The sequence below is a fragment of the Mesoplodon mirus genome, assembly GCF_964341445.2.
Source record: "Mesoplodon mirus genome assembly, chromosome: 5".
Taxonomy (NCBI): domain Eukaryota; kingdom Metazoa; phylum Chordata; class Mammalia; order Artiodactyla; family Ziphiidae; genus Mesoplodon; species Mesoplodon mirus.
Window position 1 is genome coordinate 446,181 of NC_138980.1, and position 20,808 is coordinate 466,988.

A 20,808-nucleotide genomic window follows, 5' to 3' on the forward strand; every position below is an offset into this window, starting at 1 on the left:
AGACAGAGACCCTGGGCAAGGGGGTAAGTGAGCCAACACTGTGACACAGCTTCATAGTGGTTCCTCCTCCCTCCCCAGCCATCCCCGATGGCTTCAGCATAGAATCGGAGCCATCAGAAGATCCTCTAGAGGGACAGGCCGTGCGCCTGAGCTGCCGGGCCGACAACTACACTTATCAGCATTTGCGCTGGTACCGCCTCAACCTGTCCACGTTGCACGACGCTCACGGGAACCCACTGCTGCTTGACTGCAAGAACGTGCACCTATTCGCCACGCCGCTGGCCGCCAGCCTGGAGGAGGCAGCGCCCGGGGCGCGCCACAGCACGCTCAGCCTGACCATCCCCAGCGTGGCACCGGAACACGAAGGCGACTACGTGTGCGAGGTGCAGGACCGGCGCAGCCACGACAAGCACTGCCACAAGAAGTACCTGTCAGTGCAGGGTGAGGCAGGCAGGGCCTGAGGGCAGGGCAGGGCGGCGCTTCCCAAGGAGCCTTCACCCTCAGCCCAGCACGCGCCTGGGCGGTCCATCCCCGAGCCCGAGCCTGCAAAGCGTCACCCTCCCCAGCCCTTCTGTGGAGGCGCGCAGCCCGGCCCACCCCCGAACTCAAATCCTGACCCTTCAGCTTCGAGAGTTCCCAGCCCTGGAGGGCCCCTTCCTGGCGTGCCCTCCCGCTTTCTGCAGCTCCACTTAGCTCCGTCTCCACCCCGCCCCCAGCCCTGGAAGTCCCGCGGCTCACGCAGAACTTGACCGACCTCCTGGTGAATGTGAGCGATTCCTTGGAGATGAGGTGCCCGGTGGCCGGGGCGCACATGCCCAGCATCGTGTGGTACAAGGATGAGAGGCCGCTGGAGGAAGAGTCCGGTAGGGGGATGGACGTGGGTAAGGGAGCCGGGGGGCGGGTCCGGAAGCTGGTGAGGCCAAGGCCCCAGACCTACCTGAACTCGAGCCTGCACCGCAACTCGCTGCAGGAATCGACCTGGCGGACTCGAACCAGAGGCTGAGCATCCAGCGCGTACGCGAGGAGGATGCCGGGCGTTACCTGTGCAGCGCGTGCAACGCCAAGGGCTGCGTCAACTCCTCCGCCAGCGTGGCCGTGGAAGGTCCGGCCGCCCCTTCACACCCCTCCACCCACCCTCCGCCCGCCCTTGGCGCCGTCTTCTCGTGGCCACCGCATTGCGAGTTGTGCCCACCAGAAGGGGTACTTCCCGCAGGGTGCGCCCTCTCCCCCCCTCACGACACGCACACACTAGCCTCCTTCTGCCCACTCAGGCTCCGAGGATAAAGGCAACATGGAGATCGTGATCCTTATTGGCACCGGGGTCATCGCTGTCTTCTTCTGGGTCCTCCTCCTCCTCATCTTCTGTAACATGAGGAGGGTGAGCGCTCCTCCCCCCAGCTGAGTCTCTCCCCAGCTCCTCATGGGGTCTCTCTCCACCCTGGCTAGCCCTTAAGTTAAGGAACCTCGTTCCACGTGGAAGCCTTGTATCCTGGGAGGCCTCCCTGACCCCTCCATGCCGGGCTCTTACAGGACCACAGGTTGTCTGTCCATCTGTCCCCGTCCTATATTGAAAGTCCCTAAGGAGCTCCCGTCTGTCCCAGGCAAAGTTTTACCCAAGCCAGGGTGGTATGGCCAAGTCAATGAGCTGTCCCCATCCACACCCCAGCCAACCCATGCAGACATCAAGACCGGCTACTTGTCCATCATCATGGACCCTGGCGAAGTGCCTTTGGAGGAGCAGTGTGAATACCTGTCCTATGATGCCAGTCAGTGGGAGTTCCCCAGGGAACGGCTGCACCTCGGTGAGACCCCGCACCCAGCCTACTTCACCCACCCTGTACTGCTGGGCAGAGACAGCTTCAGCTGCTGTGGCACTGGGCAGGCTAGAGCCTTGAAATCCCTCTATTCTCAGAACTCATGCCAGAAAGTCCCACCTAGCCCCCACCTGGCCCGACCTGTCCATCTAGGCATGCATCCCCAGAACAATGATTGGGGCTCTCAATTCCCAGGCCCCCGAGGTCACTTCCTGCTGCTCTAAGCAGGGTGGGCCCATCGCACCTGCTGGGAGAGGATGCAGGCCTTCCTGTCTGCCTCTCCTCTCCCTCTCTTCCCACTCCCGCTCCCCACGCACTTCCTGTTTGGCAGAGGGGAGCCTGACTTTCCTCCGCCTCCTGGGCCTTCCTTCCTGGCCCTCCACAGGGGTTGTCCCTTCTGCCCAATCCTCTCCACCGTAACCCCCATACAGCTCACCTGGAACCGGCTCCCTGCTTCCACAGGGAGAGTCCTCGGCCATGGGGCCTTTGGGAAGGTGGTGGAAGCCTCGGCCTTTGGCATCAGCAAGGGCAGCAGCTGTGACACTGTGGCCGTGAAAATGCTGAAAGGTGCGGGGTCAGCTGGTAGAAGGGGTGGCCTAGCTGGTGAGGATCAGCAGCTCTGGGTGGGCTGGTGGGTCTGTGGTACAGGAGGGGAAACTGAGGTTCAGAACAGATTCTTACCCTAGGCTCTACAGGGAGTCCGTGGGAATCAGAGCCGAGCCTGGGGCTCATCTCTGAGTAATACTTACAAGTTCCACCTAAACCCTTTGCCTCAGAGAGGCAGGTGGGATGTGCTGCGCCCACACCAGCAAGAGCACTGGCCATGCCTCAGCTAAGCTAGTGGCGTGGAAAGAGAGTCGTGCAGGGGCTGGGTGGTGGGCTGGGCACCACGCGAAGCCCCCACGTTCCCTCCAGAGGGCGCCACAGCCAGCGAGCACCGTGCCCTGATGTCAGAGCTCAAAATCCTAATCCACATCGGTAACCACCTCAACGTGGTCAACCTCCTGGGGGCGTGCACCAAGCCCAACGGTAAAGAGCTCGGGTGCCCTGGCGGGAGGGTGAGTCCCCCAGGGTGCTGTCTTTGTGGGTGCGAAGGGCCAGCCGGGCTGGGAATGGGCGGGGATGAGGAGGGGCGCAGGAGGGCTTTGGGGCAGGGCTGTGGCTGTGGTGCTTGCCCTCCAGCGTACCCTCAGTCACCAAGCTCCTGGCTCCTGCCCTGCCCCAGGCCCCCTCATGGTGATCGTGGAGTTTTGCAAGTACGGCAACCTCTCCAACTTCTTGCGCGCCAAGCGGGAGGCCTTCAACCCCTACGCGGTAGGTAGGCGCCCCACCAGGGGCCAGAGCTCTGCTGGTGAGCAGGCAAGGCTCTTAGCTGGGCTGGGGAGAAGGCGTGGGGAGTGCTTCTGCAGTAGATGGCCAGCCTCCTCCCCCTCGGTCCTGCTTTGTGCATCTCAGGAGAAGTCCCCTGAGCAGCGAAGGCGCTTCTGCTCCATGGTGGAGGGTGCCAAGGCTGACCGGAGGAGGCCAGGGAGCAGCGACAGGGCCCTCCTCACAAGGCTCCTAATGGGCAAGGGCGGGGCAGGACGAGCCCCTCCAGTCCAAGAAGGTAAGGGTCTGGCTTCCCCTTGCCTGAGTTGGCTGGCACACTCATACCTCATGATCAGGGACCCTGGGATAAGCCAGCCTGGGGCCCTCCTGGAGAGACTTATGTGGGAGAACATGTAACGCACTCTGCCTTAGGAAGGGAGGACACCTCAGGACCAGTTTGCACAGAGACTTTTGATGTTTGATTTGGACATCTAGAGATGAACAGGAGTTTGCCCTGCAAACATGGTGGGGAGCAGTCCAGGCAGAAGTAGCAGGAACAGAGGTCTAGTGTGGCAACAGTATTCACTGCTCTGGAGTGGTTCGTGGGTGCCACAGAGAGAACGGAAGCTGAGGGGCAGGAGAGGGGGCCAACATGCTTGTTAAGCCTGGCCAGGGGGGATGCAGCCAGGTTCAGTGAACAAATGCTCCCTTTGGGGCTGGGTGGAAGATGGGAGTCACGGATGAGGACCCTCCTGAGCCAGCCTCACTTCTTTGTGCAGCTGAGGACCTGTGGCTGAGCCCACTGACCATGGAAGACCTTGTCTGCTACAGCTTCCAGGTGGCCCGAGGGATGGAGTTCCTGGCCTCTCGCAAGGTGACTGCCCCGGCAGGCTCTTCAGAGGGGAAAAAGGCCAAAACTCACCAGCATGGCAAGCTTGGTCCCAGCTCACCCCACAGCACAGCTATGATCCAGGCGCATCTCTCCCACTTCGCAGAGTTATAAACTGAGCCCAAAGGGTGGAACTGACTTCCCAAGGTCTCCAGCTAGTCAGGGGCAGAACTAGATATAGAATCAGCCTGTCCCTCTTGCATAGCCTCTTCTGCTGTCCGCACGGTTCCACAAGCTCTCTCCATGGCAAGTCCTGGGGGCACACAGGAATCTGTTCTCGAAGAGCAGGGCTCAGGTGGGGCACCCTGGAGCTCTAGGTGTGGGTGTGGCCCCAGGGGCCTGCACTGATCGCTGCATTGCACCTCATTGCATCCCTAGTGCATCCACAGAGACCTGGCTGCTCGGAACATCTTGCTGTCAGAAAGCGACGTGGTGAAGATCTGTGACTTCGGCCTGGCCCGGGACATCTACAAAGACCCTGACTACGTGCGCAAGGGCAGTGTGAGTGCAGACCACAGGGGAAGGATGGGGGTTGGGGGCCATGGAGCAGGGTGGTGGACTCACTGCCATCCACATGGAAGGTCTGAGGGCCTGCGCCTACGCGGATGCTGGTGACCTTGCTGAGGCACCTGGAGCAGGTGAGTGGAGACAGGAGCTGACAAACAGGGACCAGAGCGCTCCAACTGGAGCTTGTGTTTGGCCCCGTACCTTGGTCCATTAGGTGGGCACTGACTCCCCATGCCTGCCCACTAGGGGCTGGGCATGCAGAGGTGGACCCTACATGGTGTCTGTCCTGGAGGTGGACAGACCTGGTATAGCAGGGTCACAGCAAAGTACATGGGTGCTAGGTGCAACTCGTGTCTCATTGGTGGTGCTCAGAGGCAGGCATCTGAGCATCTATAGCTGATTAGAGTTTTGCCCCAGCGGAGGAAGGAAGAGGCTTAGAGGGAGGTCAACAGGCAAAATGGGTCCAGGCTATGGGAGGCCCACCGTGAAGGTTTTTGTCCTTCATTCTAACTGGCAGGGGTGTGGAGGTAAGAGTCAGGTGTGCGGTCCAGAAGCACCCTCTCTGCAGGCTGTGAGGAGAGGGGAGTGGGGGTGCTGGGGTGGAGGCAGAGGCAATTCTGGAAGGGCCATGGCCCTCAGGGCTCCCAGGTAGAAGCCATAGGAGGAAAGGCACATCAGAAGCCACAGGAGGAGGGGTCAGGAATGATGCCATGCTTCCAGCTTGGGGACCAAGTGAGTGGAGAAAGGTGGAGCTGGTGAGGGTGTGCAGGGATACAGGTGTTCCTCAGGATGCTGGGCCGAGGGGCCTGGAGCTGGAGGAGGGCTGCAAGTTTTCCCTGGGAGAGCACAGAGGAAGAGAGGGGCCCAGATGGACCCAGGAGAACAGTAGCAGGGCAGAAGCCTTCAAGGGAGGACTGAAGGCTTCTGCATCCTACCTGCAGGACGGGGGAGGGGGAACAGGGCAAGTTGCAAGAGCCATCCGAATACACACAAGGTGGTTGTAACCAAAAAGCCTTTCTTGGGATGTGACTCCACAGAGTCCTGGGGAGACTGGGGGCAGGAGGAGGGCTGCCCAAGTGTTTGGCCTCTTCCCTCTCTTCCCTACCCCACTGGGGACACATGTTCCTCCCACAGGCCCGACTGCCCCTGAAGTGGATGGCCCCCGAGAGCATCTTCGACAAGGTGTACACCACACAGAGCGATGTGTGGTCCTTTGGGGTGCTGCTCTGGGAGATCTTCTCCCTGGGTGAGTGCAGGGCAGGGTGCAGGGAGGGGGCAGGCAGGATCACAGGTTCCAGGTCACTCCACCAGCCCCTCTGCACAGGGAGCTGAGCAGCCCAGAGGTGCACACCTGGAGGGAGCAGCCCAGGTCATTCTGAGGCAGGTGGTTGGAGAGCCCCTTACCTCTCCTCTTCACCTCCAGCCTGTGCCAGGGCAGAACCCTGTGTTCACTCAGCAGCCCCTGGGTTCAACACAGGTCACAGAGGGTAACACCATACGAGCTCCCCCAGATCTCTCCCTCCGTGGCTGACCCCCTTCCTCACCTGCCATCGGGGATGCTGCTCCTGCTTTTGCAGGGCTGGGAGCAGCTGGGAGGAGACTGGGTGCTCACTCAATGACCACACCTGCAAGAACCTCACATGGGACCCTGGGCCCTGCTGGGACCAAGGTGAAGCCCCCCTCCACCAGGGTAGGGGTGAGGGAGTAAGCAAGTGGGAAAGTGAAAACACGGAATGGCAGCCGTGACTGATGCTCTTACTAAAACTAAAAGAGCAGGAAGGACAGCACTGTGTGCGAGCCAGAGGGGCCAGGAGGGCCCAGGCTGGTGCAGGTGGGCCTGGGAGGATAGCAGTCCAGGGTGAGGGGTTAGCCATGGCCATGGTCCCCACGTGTTGGAGGTGGGCAGGGTGTAAGCAGGTGGCATTGGGAGATGCGGTGAGAGCTAGGAGAGGTGGCTCGTGCAGCCTCTGCAGGCCCGCTGGGATGAGCACCTGGAATTTAAGTCTACTGGGAGCCATGCAGGGTTTTGAGGGAGGGATAGAGCCGTCTGACTCTTGTCTTAAAAGTGTCATTCCTCTGCTGTATGGCTTGCAGGAGCTGTTTTTCCCCTGGTCAGGAGAGGCAAGGAGGGAGCTAGGAGGGGTTAGGTCCTGTTTGCTGGTACAGCCACGGGACTTAAGGAAGCATTAGAGAAAGCTTCTCCTAAGAGGGGTCATTGTGACAGGGCAGCTCAACGGGCTCGTCGAAGCTCTAATGACCCTGATGATCCCAGGATGGGACATGTTTTCACTAATGTGCCTGTGATAAGCGGTGATGCTCATGGCAGCTCTAGCAAGCGGATGCCACCGTCCTCTTAACCAGATGAAGAACTAGCAGTGGGGGAGGGGAGAAGCAGGCCAAGCCCTCTGCCATGGAGGGCCAGGACAGAGGCGATTTGGGGTCTGGGCTGAACAGTAGTAGCCTGCTCCCCACCCACCCACCCACCCATCCTGTTCCTGCCCTCAGGGGCCTCCCCATACCCTGGGGTGCAGATCAATGAGGAGTTCTGCCAACGGCTGAAAGAAGGCACCCGGATGAGGGCCCCAGAGCTGGCCACTCCTGCCATGTGAGTCTCTTGGGAAGCCATGACGCACTGGGGGGCCAGAGGGGTGGATGGGCATTGGGAAAGGGGAAGAGGGGTTGTGTACGGGCACGGGAAGGGCGGCATGCAGGCAAGGGTGGGAGGTGGGAGGTGGGAGGTTGGAGGTTGTTCAGTCACAGGGGTGGGGGTGGAGGCCTGCGGACACAGTCTCTCACTCCACCACTGGTCCACTGACAGCTCTCCTCCCTGCAGGCATGATGGACAGCCCTACCTAAGCCCTGGGGAGGGAGGAAGGCAGAGCAGGTGTGAGGGATCGTTAGGCAGGGGGTTTGGGGTCTGCTGGGGTAGGGTGAGGGGTGCACTCAGAGCACAATCCAGCATCCGGCTGTACCCGCAGACGCCGCATCATGCTGAGCTGCTGGGCCGGAGACCCCAAAGAGAGGCCTGCATTCTCAGACCTGGTGGAGATCCTGGGGGACCTGCTTCAGGGCAGGGGCCATCAGGTGAGCCCCCACTCTCCCTGTCCTGCTACAGCAACCTCTGGCTCCAACCCAGGGACCATCACGTGGATGGTCAGAGCCCAACTTTGCCCATGAAGAGCCCCAGGCTGGTCCTCAGGGAGCCTATAGGGAGCCCTGTCTCCCAGCAGAATAGTGATGTGTTTCTCTACCTCCCTCTCTGTCCCTCTGACCCCTTCACCTGCCTTTGACTTGTACCTCCCCCCACAGGGGTGGGGAACAAAGGCAGCTCAGGGCAGCTCAGGGCCTCAGCAAGTGCCCTGGGACCTGGAGGAGGGAGCCGGGAGCTGCGTGCTGCCCCAGCCTCAGGAGCTGGAGAAAGGCACTTGGGGTCCACTTCTGCCCAGGAAGAGGGTGGGAAGCGCCAGTGCTGGTTCTTGAGGCTGTGGAGCAGCCGGGGCTCTGGAGTGAGGATGCTCTTGTTGCGCCTACCTCCTCCTTAGATGGGGCACCTGGGAGGGCTGTGGAGAGAATTTGCCTGCTCCTTTAGTCTTTGGTGCCCTTGAGCACAGCACGTGAAGGGTGAGGAACTCCAGCAGTCCTGAGTGCAGGGGTGGGGCTAAGGGGGCACAGGGGCCTCTGACCCTGGCCATTTGTGCCATTCCTGCCAGGAAGAGGAGGACTGCGTGGTTTCCTGTGGCTCTCAGAGCTCAGAGGAGGGCAGCTTCTTGCAGGCGTCCACCACGGCCCTGCATGTCACGGAGACTGATGCTGACATGGAGGACAGCCCACCGAGCCTGCACCGGCACAGCCTGGCTGCCAGGTCAGCCACCCTCTCCGGGTCCAGGGGTCCCCCAGGCAAGGGGAACATAGTATGTTTTATCCTCATCAGTCATCAAGGAAAAGTGAACTACAAGGACTTGAGAGGCCATTGTATACCAACTCAACAAAGTGACATTAAATGACAGTGCCAGTGTCAGTGACTCCCTGGTGGTCCTGGTCAGTCTCGGGACCCCTCCAAGGCCATGTAGCCTTGCGACTTTGCTTTTCTTCACACCCCCTCCGTTCTTCCCTCTGCCATCCCCTGCTTGCCCGCACTCCTAGCCCCTGAGAGGCCCTCCCCCTGCCAATTTCAAGGAAGTGCCCATCTCAGGCACAACGCCCTGGCCAGCTCCACACTGCAGGGAAAGAAAGCGGAGCAGGTGGGGAGAGGGGCGAGTCCCAAGGGCCACTGTTAGGGACCCTGGGAGCAGGGCAGGTCACTCACTAACCTTTATTTAGGATTTAGAATGCAGCCTAAGTTCCCAGAGTTTGGGCTCAGAGGTCTCTTGCCAGTGTACGTCTATAAGCCAAGAAAGTCGTGTATCCACATTGCCATTGATGTTGCTGAGAGAAGGGCTCTGAGACTCCCCACCCCATCTTTCCCAGCATAGAGCAAAGCCAGGCCTGGGGGACAGGAACACCCAGCTGGTTCTTGCCAGGCTCCTTCCACCAGCCCCCGAACAGGCACTCAAATGTGCACACACAAACACGCACGTGCAGGTCAGGCAGTAGCTTGAAGCACCGGCACTGCCTGCCTTGTACAGGGCGGCCCATCCTGGGGTGAAGTCCTCCCTCAGTCTCTCTCCAGTTCCATGTGACACATAAGCTGGGTGCCCTCCACTCACCTTCCACACCCTCCCCACTGGAGAGGGGTGCAGAACGAGAGGTGGGAAGAGCTTTCAGGAAGGGTGCTGGAGTGCGTTTCTCAGCACTTTACATTTTCTCCCCACAGGTATTATAATTGTGTGTCCTTTCCGGGATGCCTTGCCAGGGGGACTCAGACCCAGGGTCCCTTCAGGATGAAAACGTTCGAAGAATTTCCCATGACCCTGACAACATACAAGGCCTCAGTGGTAAGTGGGAGTGGGTGCACCTGTGCGCCCCAGGTCAGGGCCACTGGGCTCTTTCCACTGGGAGTCAGAAGTCAGGAAGTCCTGAGGCCAGCAGCAGAAACCAGCTTGAAAATGTCAAGTCCAGGTTGTGCCTCAGGCATGGTGGGGTCTGGGCACCCATGCAGTGCCACCGTGTCTCTGCTGCTTTCACCTGTGCCCTCCTCACTCACAGAGGGGCTCGCCTCCCTAGCACCCCCTTTTTCTCCCAGCAAGGTAGAAACCCCAGTAGGAACCCAGCGGAAAGATGACTCCTTCTAGATGGTTCTCCTGGGATCAGCCTCAGTCAGGACCCCCCTTTGGTGGTCATCAAGCCGCATGGCCAGAGGGGAGGATATTGTGTCCCTAGAGGAGGAGGCTGGGGTGAGGGGCACGGAAACCCACCTGTGTTCTCAGGTGCGGTCAAGCAGAGTACATCTCTTACAGCTCCATGAGGCTGAAGGCACAGACAGCCTCCCAGCCTCCCTCCAGATGGGGTTGGTGAGTGAGCGCAGGCCCAGGGGAGGCTGGGTGCAGAGGCGGCAGTGGGTGCCCTGGATCAGAGCCATGCAGACCCAGGCTCCCATTCCCAGGGCCAGATGAAAACACTGGGAGCCCCCCATCTTTGACAAGAGTGCAGTTCCCCTCCACGGAAATCAAAATGAAAACAACGCCAAGTCAGGCTAAAGGTGACCTACGCCCACTAAACCTGGGATGTGTCTAAGAATCATTTTTCTATACTATGAGCTGCCAGGTCCTTTTGATACTTTCCCTGTTTCTTCTGGTGCTCCTACTCTGCCTGTGCCTTGAGCATGTGTATAGCCACATTTTATGTCTCCCAGTGGGGTGTTCCACTTTTGCCACCCTCCTGAGTAGTGAGGCATGGCCCCGCCAGGCCTCAGTTTCTCCCTCTGCGGTGGGGGCATGTGACCCTAACCTACAGGCTCTGGTGATGGAACGGATGCCTGTTTCCCGCACACTTCACGCAGGATGAGTGTCAGGTTGACAGCGGGGCAGGTCCTTGGGGCCCACAGCCTTGGCTTGTTTTCTCTGCACAGGATAGCCAGACGGACAGTGGGATGGTGCTGGCCTCCGAGGAATTTGAGCGGCTGGAGAGCAGGCACAGACAAGAAAGTGGGCTCAGGTAGGGCTTCTGGAGCCTCCTCTCCTGGAAGGGGCCAGGGAAGGGAGGCCAGGCTGGCATGTGCCTGTCACTCTCTTACCTGAAACCTTTCATGGCTCCATAGTGCTTTTCTGTGTGTTCAAGGCAGGCCACTCTGGGACTTGAGGCCTTTGTCCACCAGCCTTACCAAAGGCCCCCTCTCCCCCATCACTGTCCTGACCCAGTACGCCTGGTGCTGGTCCCCAAACCTCCCTGCCATTCGACAGATGCTCAGACAATATCTCTTTGTGAAACCAGGAAAGATCCACCATGCCCAATGCATGTAACACCCTTCCCCCAGCCAGGGGAGGCTGCCCAATGCATGTAACACCCTTCCCCCAGCCAGGGGAGGCTGCCCAATGCATGTAACACCCTTCCCCCAGCCAGGGGAGGCTGCCCAATGCATGTAACACCCTTCCCCCAGCCAGGGGAGGCCACAGATCATGTGACCTAGAGCTGGCTGGTGTCCTACTTTTATAAGAATATGGTTACAGAGAAATCCTCCTGTGTGCTTGCATAGGGGGGTGACCTGCATAAACAATGACCTCCATTTGCCCAAGAAGATAGCCCCCGTCTCTAAAAAAAAAAAAAAAAAAAAAAAAAAACCTGAATATTTAAACTTTTAAGGGTATATATAAAGTAGTTAAACGTCTACTTATCCACTTTACTAGTTGACTTGCTCATAGCTGTTTAAATGACAGCACCTACAATATTATATAAAACTGCTCTTTTCTGCTTTCTTCAGATCCTTGTGTTCAGACAGTTCACTTCCACCTTTGACACCTGTGTCTGTCAGGGTCCCCTTTTTGGGTCATCTGACAGTTTTTCAGAGCAAATCTTAGCTTCTGCCTAGGCTGTTTTTCAGTCATAGATGTTGTCTCTGAATAGTTTACCCTAGTCCACAGGTGTTAATTTGTATCACATTAGTATAGTTGATGCCATTTTTCGCCTTTCTGGTAGGTATAGTTAAGACCTCTACAACTTAGCCAAATATCTGTTATTTTCCCAGAAGCTTACAAAGGGCATGTTTGCAGCACTGTGGACGCTGGTGGTTGTGGGGTCATATGCCTATAGGGATAATTACTGCATCTGTATCATGCATCTTGGCATTTTTTGTTTTTGTTGATTCTATCAGGTGATCCCTATTACTAACGTAGGTTTGGAAAATTAATGCTAATTTCTTTGACGGAAAGAGCTTCTGGCTGTTTCTTTACAGAACAGTTTGTTTATCTCCCCGGAAAGTAATTCAGTAAGAGGGTGAGCCAGAGGATGGTAGCTAGTTAAATTCAAATCTCCACAGATCTTCCTAAAAACAACACATGGAACAAGGCCTCTCAGAGCCCATGCCTATGATACAACCAGGGGAGAGACTCCAGCTATGTGTGGGTATAGAGCTCAGCAGCAGAACCAGCAGAGCCATGCCCAAGCCCTGGCAGAAGGAGGGCAGAATGGGGACTGCCCCGTGAGAAGGGAATGTCACGGTCCTTGGGATGGTGGCCGTGCAGACTGGGGAGATGGCAGAGTATGAGCACTAGAACAACTGTCTTGGGAAGGCACTGCTTCTGAAAGGGCAGTGAGCAGGAAGTGAGTGTACACCTCAGGTGCCTGGTGGTGAAGGAAAAAGAAAGTTGCAGAAGGTTCTTATGGAAGCAAGATTGTATTAAGAATCCAGAAGACAGATACCCAAGGACCTGTTCATTACAGAAACTGCACCTCATGATAGAGACAACAAAGTGCACTATTCTCTTCCCAGGTCCCCTTAGAAACACACTGTGATGAGCCACAGAGAGGTGTAGCAGGTGACTTCGCAGGTGCATTCACTTGACATATGGAACATTCTCCAAACAGGTGCAAGGATGGAATGTGCCTTGGAGGCATCTGTCAGGGAGAAGGAGGGAGTTTATCTGCCCAGTTCTTTCCTATCTCCTCTTAACCACTGGTTAGTACTCACCCCATAGGAAGTTAACTCACCCTCACTTCCAGGTGGTTCACCCAGCCCTTTCAATGGCCACTCAGGATGCCAGATCTCATTCCCTGTGGTGTGGCGTTTCATCCAAGTCTGTAGGTGAAAGGAAGATCTGGAAACCCTGGGCTTGTGGTTGGTCAGTATGGATGAATGGCAGCAGCCACTCCCTGCTAAGTGACTGGCTGGTCCCCAGTGGTGATACAGCATGGGACACAAATGGAGCCTTTGGAAACAGGGATGCAGTTGAAGGAATTCAAGGTGATGTGGATCTGATACGGCACTCCTGAATGAAGAAACCTAGGGAGACACCCACATTCCTGACCCCCCTTCCATAGGGTAATCTCAGCGTGAATAATCATGAACAGAAAAAATAAGCACTATCCATATAAGAATAAAAAAGAAAATTAGAATTAAAAGTTTTCAGTACCTGTAAACACTCCAAAAAAAAAGCATGGAAAAACTGTGATACAACACATCAACATGAATTAAATTTATAATTAAATAAGCAGCTGCACAATGAATCATAAATTCAAAAATTCAGAATAGAAATGGATGAACAGTGTGAAGATATCAAATGGGAGCTGACTAAATTCATGGAAGAAATTGAAATAAAAGACAAATCCTCTCAAAAATGAAGAGCAGAGTGCCCAAGGGACAATTAGATATGATCAGACTTATAGTGGAGGGCACATTTGATAGACATGAAAAGAAGTCAAGAAATTAAAACTGAAATAAGTAAAGAGGTAAAAAAGTGTCAGAAGGAACGTGAAAAATTTAGGAGTTGAGTAGAAAAGATCCAACATATGTACAGTTGGTGTCTCTGAGGAAGAAGAATGCCAACATTGAAATAGAACTAATATTTTAAATATGTAATTCAAGATAACTCTTAAATAAAAGGAGACCTGAATCTACATATTGGAAGGGTACCTGGGAAAACTGGTCCAAGAAGAGTAAACTCTGAGGCATATCCTAGTTGAACTATTTGACTTTAGAGATAAACATTCTGGGAATTCAGGTAAAAAGACCAAGTCACTTTTAAGAAGAGAGAGAGAGAGACAGAGATTGGCATCCAGCTTTTCAATAGCACCATGCAAAGCCAAAACAGAAGCAAAAGCAAAGAAACAAATTTTCAAAAATCTCAAAGAAAATGAGTGCTAAGGAGGGAGAATCATAGGGCCATCAGGGAGGCAGGTGGGGACTGGATGCAGTAAGGCCTCCTGGGCCAGGGGGAGAAGCTTGGATTTTATTCTGAGGGTGATGGGAAGCCACTGAAGGGTGTATCAAGAGGAGAAGGACACCATCTAACTTGAAGGATCTCTGAAGACTGGCCTATAGGGAGGCATGAGTGGGAGAAGAGAGATGTGCTAGGGCAGCCCAGAGCATGCAGTGATGGCAGCTCACTCTAAAGTAGGGGAAGAGCATGGATTGAGGGGCATGGATGCATTTTGGAATAGACAGGACAGGACTTCTGGGTGGGCTGGATATAAGGGATGAGGGAAAGGGAGGAAGAAAGGATGACACCCAGGTGCTTGAGTCATTGAATCAGCGTTGGTGTCATTTACAGAGATGGGCAAGACTGGGAGAAAAGCAGGTTTGGGGGGATGAAGTTGGGCTTTCTCCATTGTCCCACACCCAGGCTTGGGACAAAGAAAGCTCTGGTGTTTGCCGACAGTCACATCGGTTTGTTTTTGTATTTAAGTCAAGTCTGTGTGTGCTTCCATTGGCTTTTCTTATTGCTCCGGTTGTGCCTGGTGATTCCTATGAGACCCAACATGGTTTCAATCACTCTTCTCTTCTTTTCTTACTGACGTCACCTTCCCTGTCTCAGCAGCTGTAAAGGACCAGGCAGGAATATGGACGTGACCATGGCACACCCTGACCCCCCAGGGAGGCGGCAGAGGCCAGACCCAGGGGCCCAGGGCCAGGTGTTCTACAACAGCGAGTACGGGGAGCTGGCAGGGCCACCAGAGGAGAGCGACGGCATCCCATCTGCCCAAGTGCCCTTCACAGACAGCAGCTACTAAAGCACCTTTGGGCAAGGCCCACTGGACCCTGGGCTCCAACAGTTGGTGGGGACCGTGCCTTGCCAGCGAGCAGAAGGCTGGAGGCCCAGGCTGGGAACTCATCTCATTCAGTCTGGGGAAGAGCAAAACCCAGGCTCCAGGGCTCTCTTGACCTCCACCACCATGCCTGCCCAGGACCACCCTGCTGACCCCTGGGGCCCTTCTCCCCTTCAGATTCAGATTCCACTTAGCTCAGCATCCACAGGGGCCAGCCCTGGGTCGGGCACTCTCACGGGAAATATCTCTTTGGGTGCCTCCTCTCAGCATGGTGGGTGGTGTGATCCCTGATTTCTGATGAGGAATATGAGGGTCTGAGAATCACATAGTAATCAAGGTTCAGCTGTGGTCTCCCAGCACCCACCCAAAATGCTGCCCCCTCCATGCAGCCTCTCTTCCCGTGGGAATGGCTTTCTTCACTTGCCACTCCAAGGCTCAGGAGAAGATGCATATGGCTCAAAGATGCATTCCAGCTCAAAGCAACAAATGAGAAATTTGTGGGGGGAATGGGGGTGTCCTCTCCTGAGCCTGGCCAGAACAGCTCAGAGTAGCCATCTCCGCAGTGCCGAGCCAGTTACAGCAAGCCTTCTTCTCCTGCGTGTTGAGAAGTACTATTCAACATTGGTTTTTCCCTTAGAACTTCAGAGACTATTTGAGCTGCTGTGAAGAATTTACTTTTTAAAACTTCACTCTGAAGGGAGCCCAGGGAAGGTTTTTCTGAATCTGGACGATCCTTGCCTCTGACACCCAGTCAAGTGCTGTCATAACAGACCCCACTGTGGCCACCTCTTTCCGGAGAAAGTCCCCAGCCTCACCTGCCTACCCCAGAACTGGAAGAATCACCCGATGGTCTAGAGCTGCCCCATCTGACAATCACCTGGTTCTTCCCTCTGGGACCTAGATCTGCCACCCAAGGCACCATCCAAGCTGTGAACATCCTTGTGAGAGGCAAACACTGTGGGTTCCACCGAGGAAGGCTTTGGACCTGGCCCAGAGGACCCTCCAGCATAGCTCTGTACCAGGAGGCAATCAGTGGATGTCCCTGTGGCCCCAGGGAGGCCCTGTCTTCTGCCCTCTGATCTGTACCTGACATCAGTGCCCTGGAGAGTGAGTCAGGCAGGTCAAGCCTCTGCTCTCACAGAACAGCAGAGGACCATCTGGAGGCTGGAGCCATCATGCCCAGGGCACCACCCCCCCAGCCCAGTTCACACTCCCTAGCTACCCACACCCCTAGCAGGAGAAAGACCCTCATCCCAGTTAGCACCACAATGTTTGACACCCCACCCCCACCCCATGAGACGCTTGCAGGACAGGCGGCCGTGCAGCGAGCAGGGGCTTGCCCGGCAGGAACCCCCCCCCAACATTGTGTATTGTTCCTTTAAGATATGGTGAAGGCAGGTATGACTGTCCCCAGTGGACCTCTCCTTCTGATGTCACCTGCCTGTGAGATTTGGGTCTCAGGTTTACCTGGTAGAAGTCCAGAGGCTGTTTTCAATCAGAGGAGCAACTCATGATTTGCGTGCAGGGGCCCAGTCCTGAGACCCCTCTCACATGTGTACCACCTGTTTGTGTCACTTATTCTCCTGTCACATAACTGCACACACAAAAATGTACTGGGAAGAAAATCTAGCCCCACCCCCCTTGTAGAACATATGCTCTGAAAATATAAAATATTTAACAAAAGATAATAATAAATTTGATGCCAGTCCTGAGTTACGGTGAATGGGTTCTCAGCTAAATCCCAGGTCTCTGTGATCAGCCTTCCTCCTGCTGATCATCAGCCCCACAAGGTCACAGGACTGGCCACGCAAAGGAAAGGGCAGCAGAGGCAGCTCAGCCCCCCTTCTCTGCCCAGTGGGCTGTGGAGTCTCCCAAAGCCACCAGCAGAGGGTGCTGGAAGCACCAGGACGCAGGGTTCCACTCTGAGCTGGGAAGCGCCCAGCTTGGCTCCCGAGAGAGAGCTAAGAACGCACTCCACTAATGTTCACTTTATGAATAAAGTGACAGTGCTTTGTCCCCACCTACTAGAACCAAATGCTGCCTCAGGCCCTAAGCACCGGTGGCCCATGGGCCTGAGAGCACAGCCCAGGCTGGGTCCCTGCCATCAACTCCCCAAGTCTCACCCTCCCCCCCAGAAAGAGCTTATGACCACCTCCATCACAGACCACAGACGGGGACAGGACAAGAGGGGTTCAGCGTGCACCCAGGGTCACCTCCATGACTGAGTGCACTCCTGGACTCCAAGATCAGGGGGTTCTGAGCAAAGACCCTTACTTCAATCCCCACCCAGAGAGATGAGCTCCAGCCAGGAGAGTGTGGCAGGGCCCTGCTCTGGGATGTTTGTATGCCTTCCCTTCACAAGTGAGTGGCTCGCATAGAGGTGGTTTTAGATTGGAGTGTGACACTTGCCCTCTGGACACAGCCTCAGCAGGCTTCCCAGGAGGGCTAGCCCAGGAGCAGTCCCGGGGACTAAGGAAGGAAATCAGGCCATGTCACATGGACCCAGCTGTCAGCACAGCACAGCGGGCACCTCACCCAAGTGAGCAGACAGAAGCCCAGCAAAGGTCAGGAGCCAGAGGCCACTTTGTGGCCAGGCCCTGTGCCTACCCTGTTCAGGCCTCTCTCACTCCTCGGGCACCTGCTGTGTTGCCTATATCCCGCGGCTGCAACGTCCACTGTCCCGGCCTCGTTTTCAACTTTCATGGGCAGAGTCCCTCCCAACAAAGGCAGCTTTTGGCGGCAGTGGGTTTGCTGTTATTTTTACCTCTATAATAATTCTAAATGTGAATACGGAAAAGACCCCCACAGAGTTTGGACATTTTAACTTTACAATATCATTGGTTGAATTTAACCACTTTCCCTTGGCGAATGTCTCAACCTAGGTGTCAGCCATCCGGATGCCTGCCTGTTCACCCAGCCCGAAGTGCACCCACATGTTGTGGGAACCAGTGCCCCCACTGTGCCCAGTTCCAAGTGGGACTGCCCTTCTGGGCTACTCTGGTCCTGCCTGGGCTGGATACTCAGGGCTGCACTGAATGTCCCCACCTGTCCTCACTCCCCAGAGCACCAGAGACTCCAGGTGTGAATAGGAACTCGGCCAGCGAGGGCACCATCCAGGAGCATCTTACCAGGCAACAGTGTATTCCCACCTCAGGGTCCCTCAGCCCCTCCCACGTCCCAGGAACCTTCTCTTCTCTCCTCCTCTCAGGCCCCAGCCCTTCACAGGGTGCCCACCCACCCCCTTGTCCCACCTCCCCTCCTCCCCAGTCTCACACTCCTATTCATTTCTACCAGAGAGCCATGAGTTACCTCCTTTAGAAGGAATCAGGCCAAGGGAACACTTGAGTGTCCCTTGATTCTGTCCTAATGTTACCACTGCCCCTTGGCATCGGGCCCTGCTCTGAGCCACGCATTGTCCTGGGCCCTGGGACATGGCAGAGCCCCTGTCCACAGTTCCCATTGTAAGTAGTGACATGTGGGTGGAGCCCTGCACAGGAGGAAGATTGGTGTGGAAGGCCTTGGGTCAGAAGGAAGGAGGAACCTGGGGGGGGGGTGGCTGGAGGTAAAGAGGAGAGGCTGGCAAGAGCCCATCCTATGGGTCCTGGGAGCCCAAAATTAGGAGTTGGTTTCTTGTTTTAAGGTGAAGTTTAGAGAAAGTGGTGATGAGCTCTGACTTACATTGATGCTCTGAGAAACACACCTCTTGAAGGAGCAGAACAGGACCTCCTGGGAGCTGGGTGAGGCCTGGGTGGGGAGAGTCTGGGCTGCACCAGGGTGGGCTGTGAGGGGCAGAAGAGGACAGCTTTGGAAGACGCCGGAAAGGCAGAGCAGTTCTGTTCTTAGTGGGGTCCTTATCCAGGTTACATATGTGGAAAAATCCCTTTTCCTAAGTGGTCTTCTACAAGAGCCAGTCCTAAGACCTGCTCCACCCACATTGCCTGAGGCCCAGGGTGTTCTCAGTCCAGGAGGAGGGTCCAGGCGCCTAAGTACCAAGGGAAGAGCCCGGAGGATGAGCAGAGGATGGGGACACAGAGCCTGACCCGCACCCAAGGAAGGGTCTTCCTGGCTTCCTCAGTGGAGGAAAGTCCAAATGGAAGAAGAAATAGTTCAAAAGAGAGGAGAGAGCCAGCACTGGAAGCACCCAGGATCTTCCGGATGAGGTGGCAGTGCTGATGTCCTGGGGGAAGACAGAGGGGTAGGTCAGGACTCCAGCCCTGTCAAGCTGGGCTACAGAGTCCCTGACCTTGATGTTCACTGTCAGTAGGGGGAACCCAGGAAACAGCTTCCAGCACAGACACTGGCCTCCCCCACCCCCATGGTGGATCCTCCAGGCCACTTGTCCCTAGGAGGCCCGGGTCAACTCTTGAGGCTGGGCACCTCAGCCCAGATAATCAGCTACAGAGAGTGTCCGAGGTGCTGGCCAGTGCCCATGTCATGGGGCCCACCCCACCAGATGTCCACATGCAAGTTCAGAGAGGGAACTGCAGCATCACCAAGAAGGAGGCCTGCCCTGTGGACTCCTGAGCGAGGTCTGGGTGCCATGAGCCACCAGGCAGAGAACCTGGGCCAGGTTGTGCTCTGAAAGCTGTTCACAGCTGAGAGTGGAGAATGTGGCACCCTGAGGCTGGGTGGCCCTGGGCCAGGCACTGCCCCTTAGGGCCTTAGTTTCTCATTTGTGACTTGCCACCTTGATGATTAGATAAAAATTGAAATGCCCCTAGGAGTGACCATACTAAGGAGGAAGCCCTGCCCTCACCAAGTCATGTCCTTCAAAAGCAACATTAAAAGTCAACTGGGAAAGACACTGTCTGCAGTGGTATCCAACCCCGACACCTCCCCTCCATGGACTCACCCACCTACCTATCCCCCAGATACCCACTGCTCCATCCACCCACCCATCCATCCACCCACCCATCCATTCATCTGTGGCTGAATAAACGGGAACTCAACCCACCCACAAATGCCCCTTTCAGGAATCCCAGAGACCTTTTGGGGTTTCAGCCAGGGAGGATGGGGACAGAGTTTTTCTCGGCTAATCAGTGAGGGCTTCAGTGGAGAGAGCAGACAGGGGAGGTGGAAAGCCTGTTTTTAGAAGGATTAGGGTCAACCCGATATTAAAAGAAGAAAATGTATCCCTTGTATGAGACCAAACTGGGGAGTTCAAGAAGTCAGTGAGCAGCCTCTGAGGATCTGCTGGAGCAACTGGCTGCAGGCACCACTGCAGGGCAAGTGAGTCGTTCCTGTCCTGGACCACAGTGCAGTGGGTGTACCTCTGACTCTTCAGAGCCAGATAGGAAACTCTTTACTTCCCAGCTGGAGCCATAGGTGGCAAAGTTTGTCATAAGCCACATGTGGGAGGCAGGAGGGATAATGGAGGGGCTGAGGGAGGAGCTCAGAGAGGTTGGGGAGAGAGAATTGAGGGCTTTGGAAGGTGGTGGGGCAGCATCTTTGAAGGCCTCGGTCACCCTCCATGGGACACGGGGTCCAGTTAGGCAGGTCAGAATGGCTCCCAGGGTGATATCTCTGGGCTGCTCTGGGCTACTGCCAGAAGTCCATCAGAGCTGGTTTCCATGCAGCAAGACAGCCAGGTGTGGACCACCTGGAAGGAGGCTGCTCCCTCTCCCCAGAATGGAAGGCCTGGCCCCCTTGGGCACAGATAGGTATCATGGTTCCCTCTATGGCCTGGAGAGATAGGAGTAACAGAAGGGATTGCTATTAAACCCTTGGGTTTTAACCTGTTGAATCAGCTTCAAAGAGTCCTCACTTTGGGATAGCAGGGAGCATTTCTGTCTGTCGGTTGGGCCTTGATCTGGAATCTGGGCTGGGACATCCCCTGGGGTTTGATCCCCCAGCTCCCATTCCTCACCTGGCAGGCAGCTGCTCCCAGTCCCAGTGTGTGGAGGCAGCACACGGTGCTGGTCCAGTGGGGGACCTTCCAGTCCTGAGGGGCAGTAGAAGGCATGGGAAGAGAGCCAGGTGTGCAGACACACCTGGAACTGGCTTGGGGACCCCTGGCAGGTCACTGACTTTCTCTGAGCTGCCTTTCTTCTGACTCGTAAGGGTGATACCATTCCATTTAAGGAATGACTGCTGGCTACACCTTCAGTCCATGGATTGTAGGCCCCCACTCTAGCCCAGGGTGAAACAGGTGGG

The 20,808-nt window shown here is 56.0% G+C and overlaps 1 protein-coding gene across 4 annotated transcripts in view; it reads left to right on the top strand.

Moving 5' to 3' along the window:
* The window catches only part of FLT4 (fms related receptor tyrosine kinase 4), a 40,323-nt gene extending 23,956 nt beyond the window's left edge, over positions 1-16,367 (top strand). For 2 of the 4 annotated variants that reach the window (XM_082621287.1, XM_082621289.1), the window contains exons 13-30: positions 79-441; positions 717-863; positions 971-1,102; positions 1,272-1,378; positions 1,667-1,802; positions 2,277-2,381; positions 2,730-2,843; positions 3,040-3,128; positions 3,270-3,420; positions 3,902-3,996; positions 4,390-4,512; positions 5,653-5,764; positions 7,024-7,123; positions 7,497-7,602; positions 8,229-8,380; positions 9,332-9,452; positions 10,526-10,611; positions 14,424-16,367. In XM_082621287.1, coding sequence (XP_082477413.1) covers positions 79-441; positions 717-863; positions 971-1,102; positions 1,272-1,378; positions 1,667-1,802; positions 2,277-2,381; positions 2,730-2,843; positions 3,040-3,128; positions 3,270-3,420; positions 3,902-3,996; positions 4,390-4,512; positions 5,653-5,764; positions 7,024-7,123; positions 7,497-7,602; positions 8,229-8,380; positions 9,332-9,452; positions 10,526-10,611; positions 14,424-14,619 — 2,435 coding nt within the window. In that variant the 3' untranslated portion in view covers positions 14,620-16,367. The remainder of the gene's footprint in view (positions 1-78; positions 442-716; positions 864-970; positions 1,103-1,271; positions 1,379-1,666; positions 1,803-2,276; positions 2,382-2,729; positions 2,844-3,039; positions 3,129-3,269; positions 3,421-3,901; positions 3,997-4,389; positions 4,513-5,652; positions 5,765-7,023; positions 7,124-7,496; positions 7,603-8,228; positions 8,381-9,331; positions 9,453-10,525; positions 10,612-14,423) is intronic. The other 2 variants (XM_082621288.1, XM_082621290.1) reach the window with 1 other exon arrangement.
* The last annotated feature ends 4,441 nt before the right edge of the window (positions 16,368-20,808 follow it).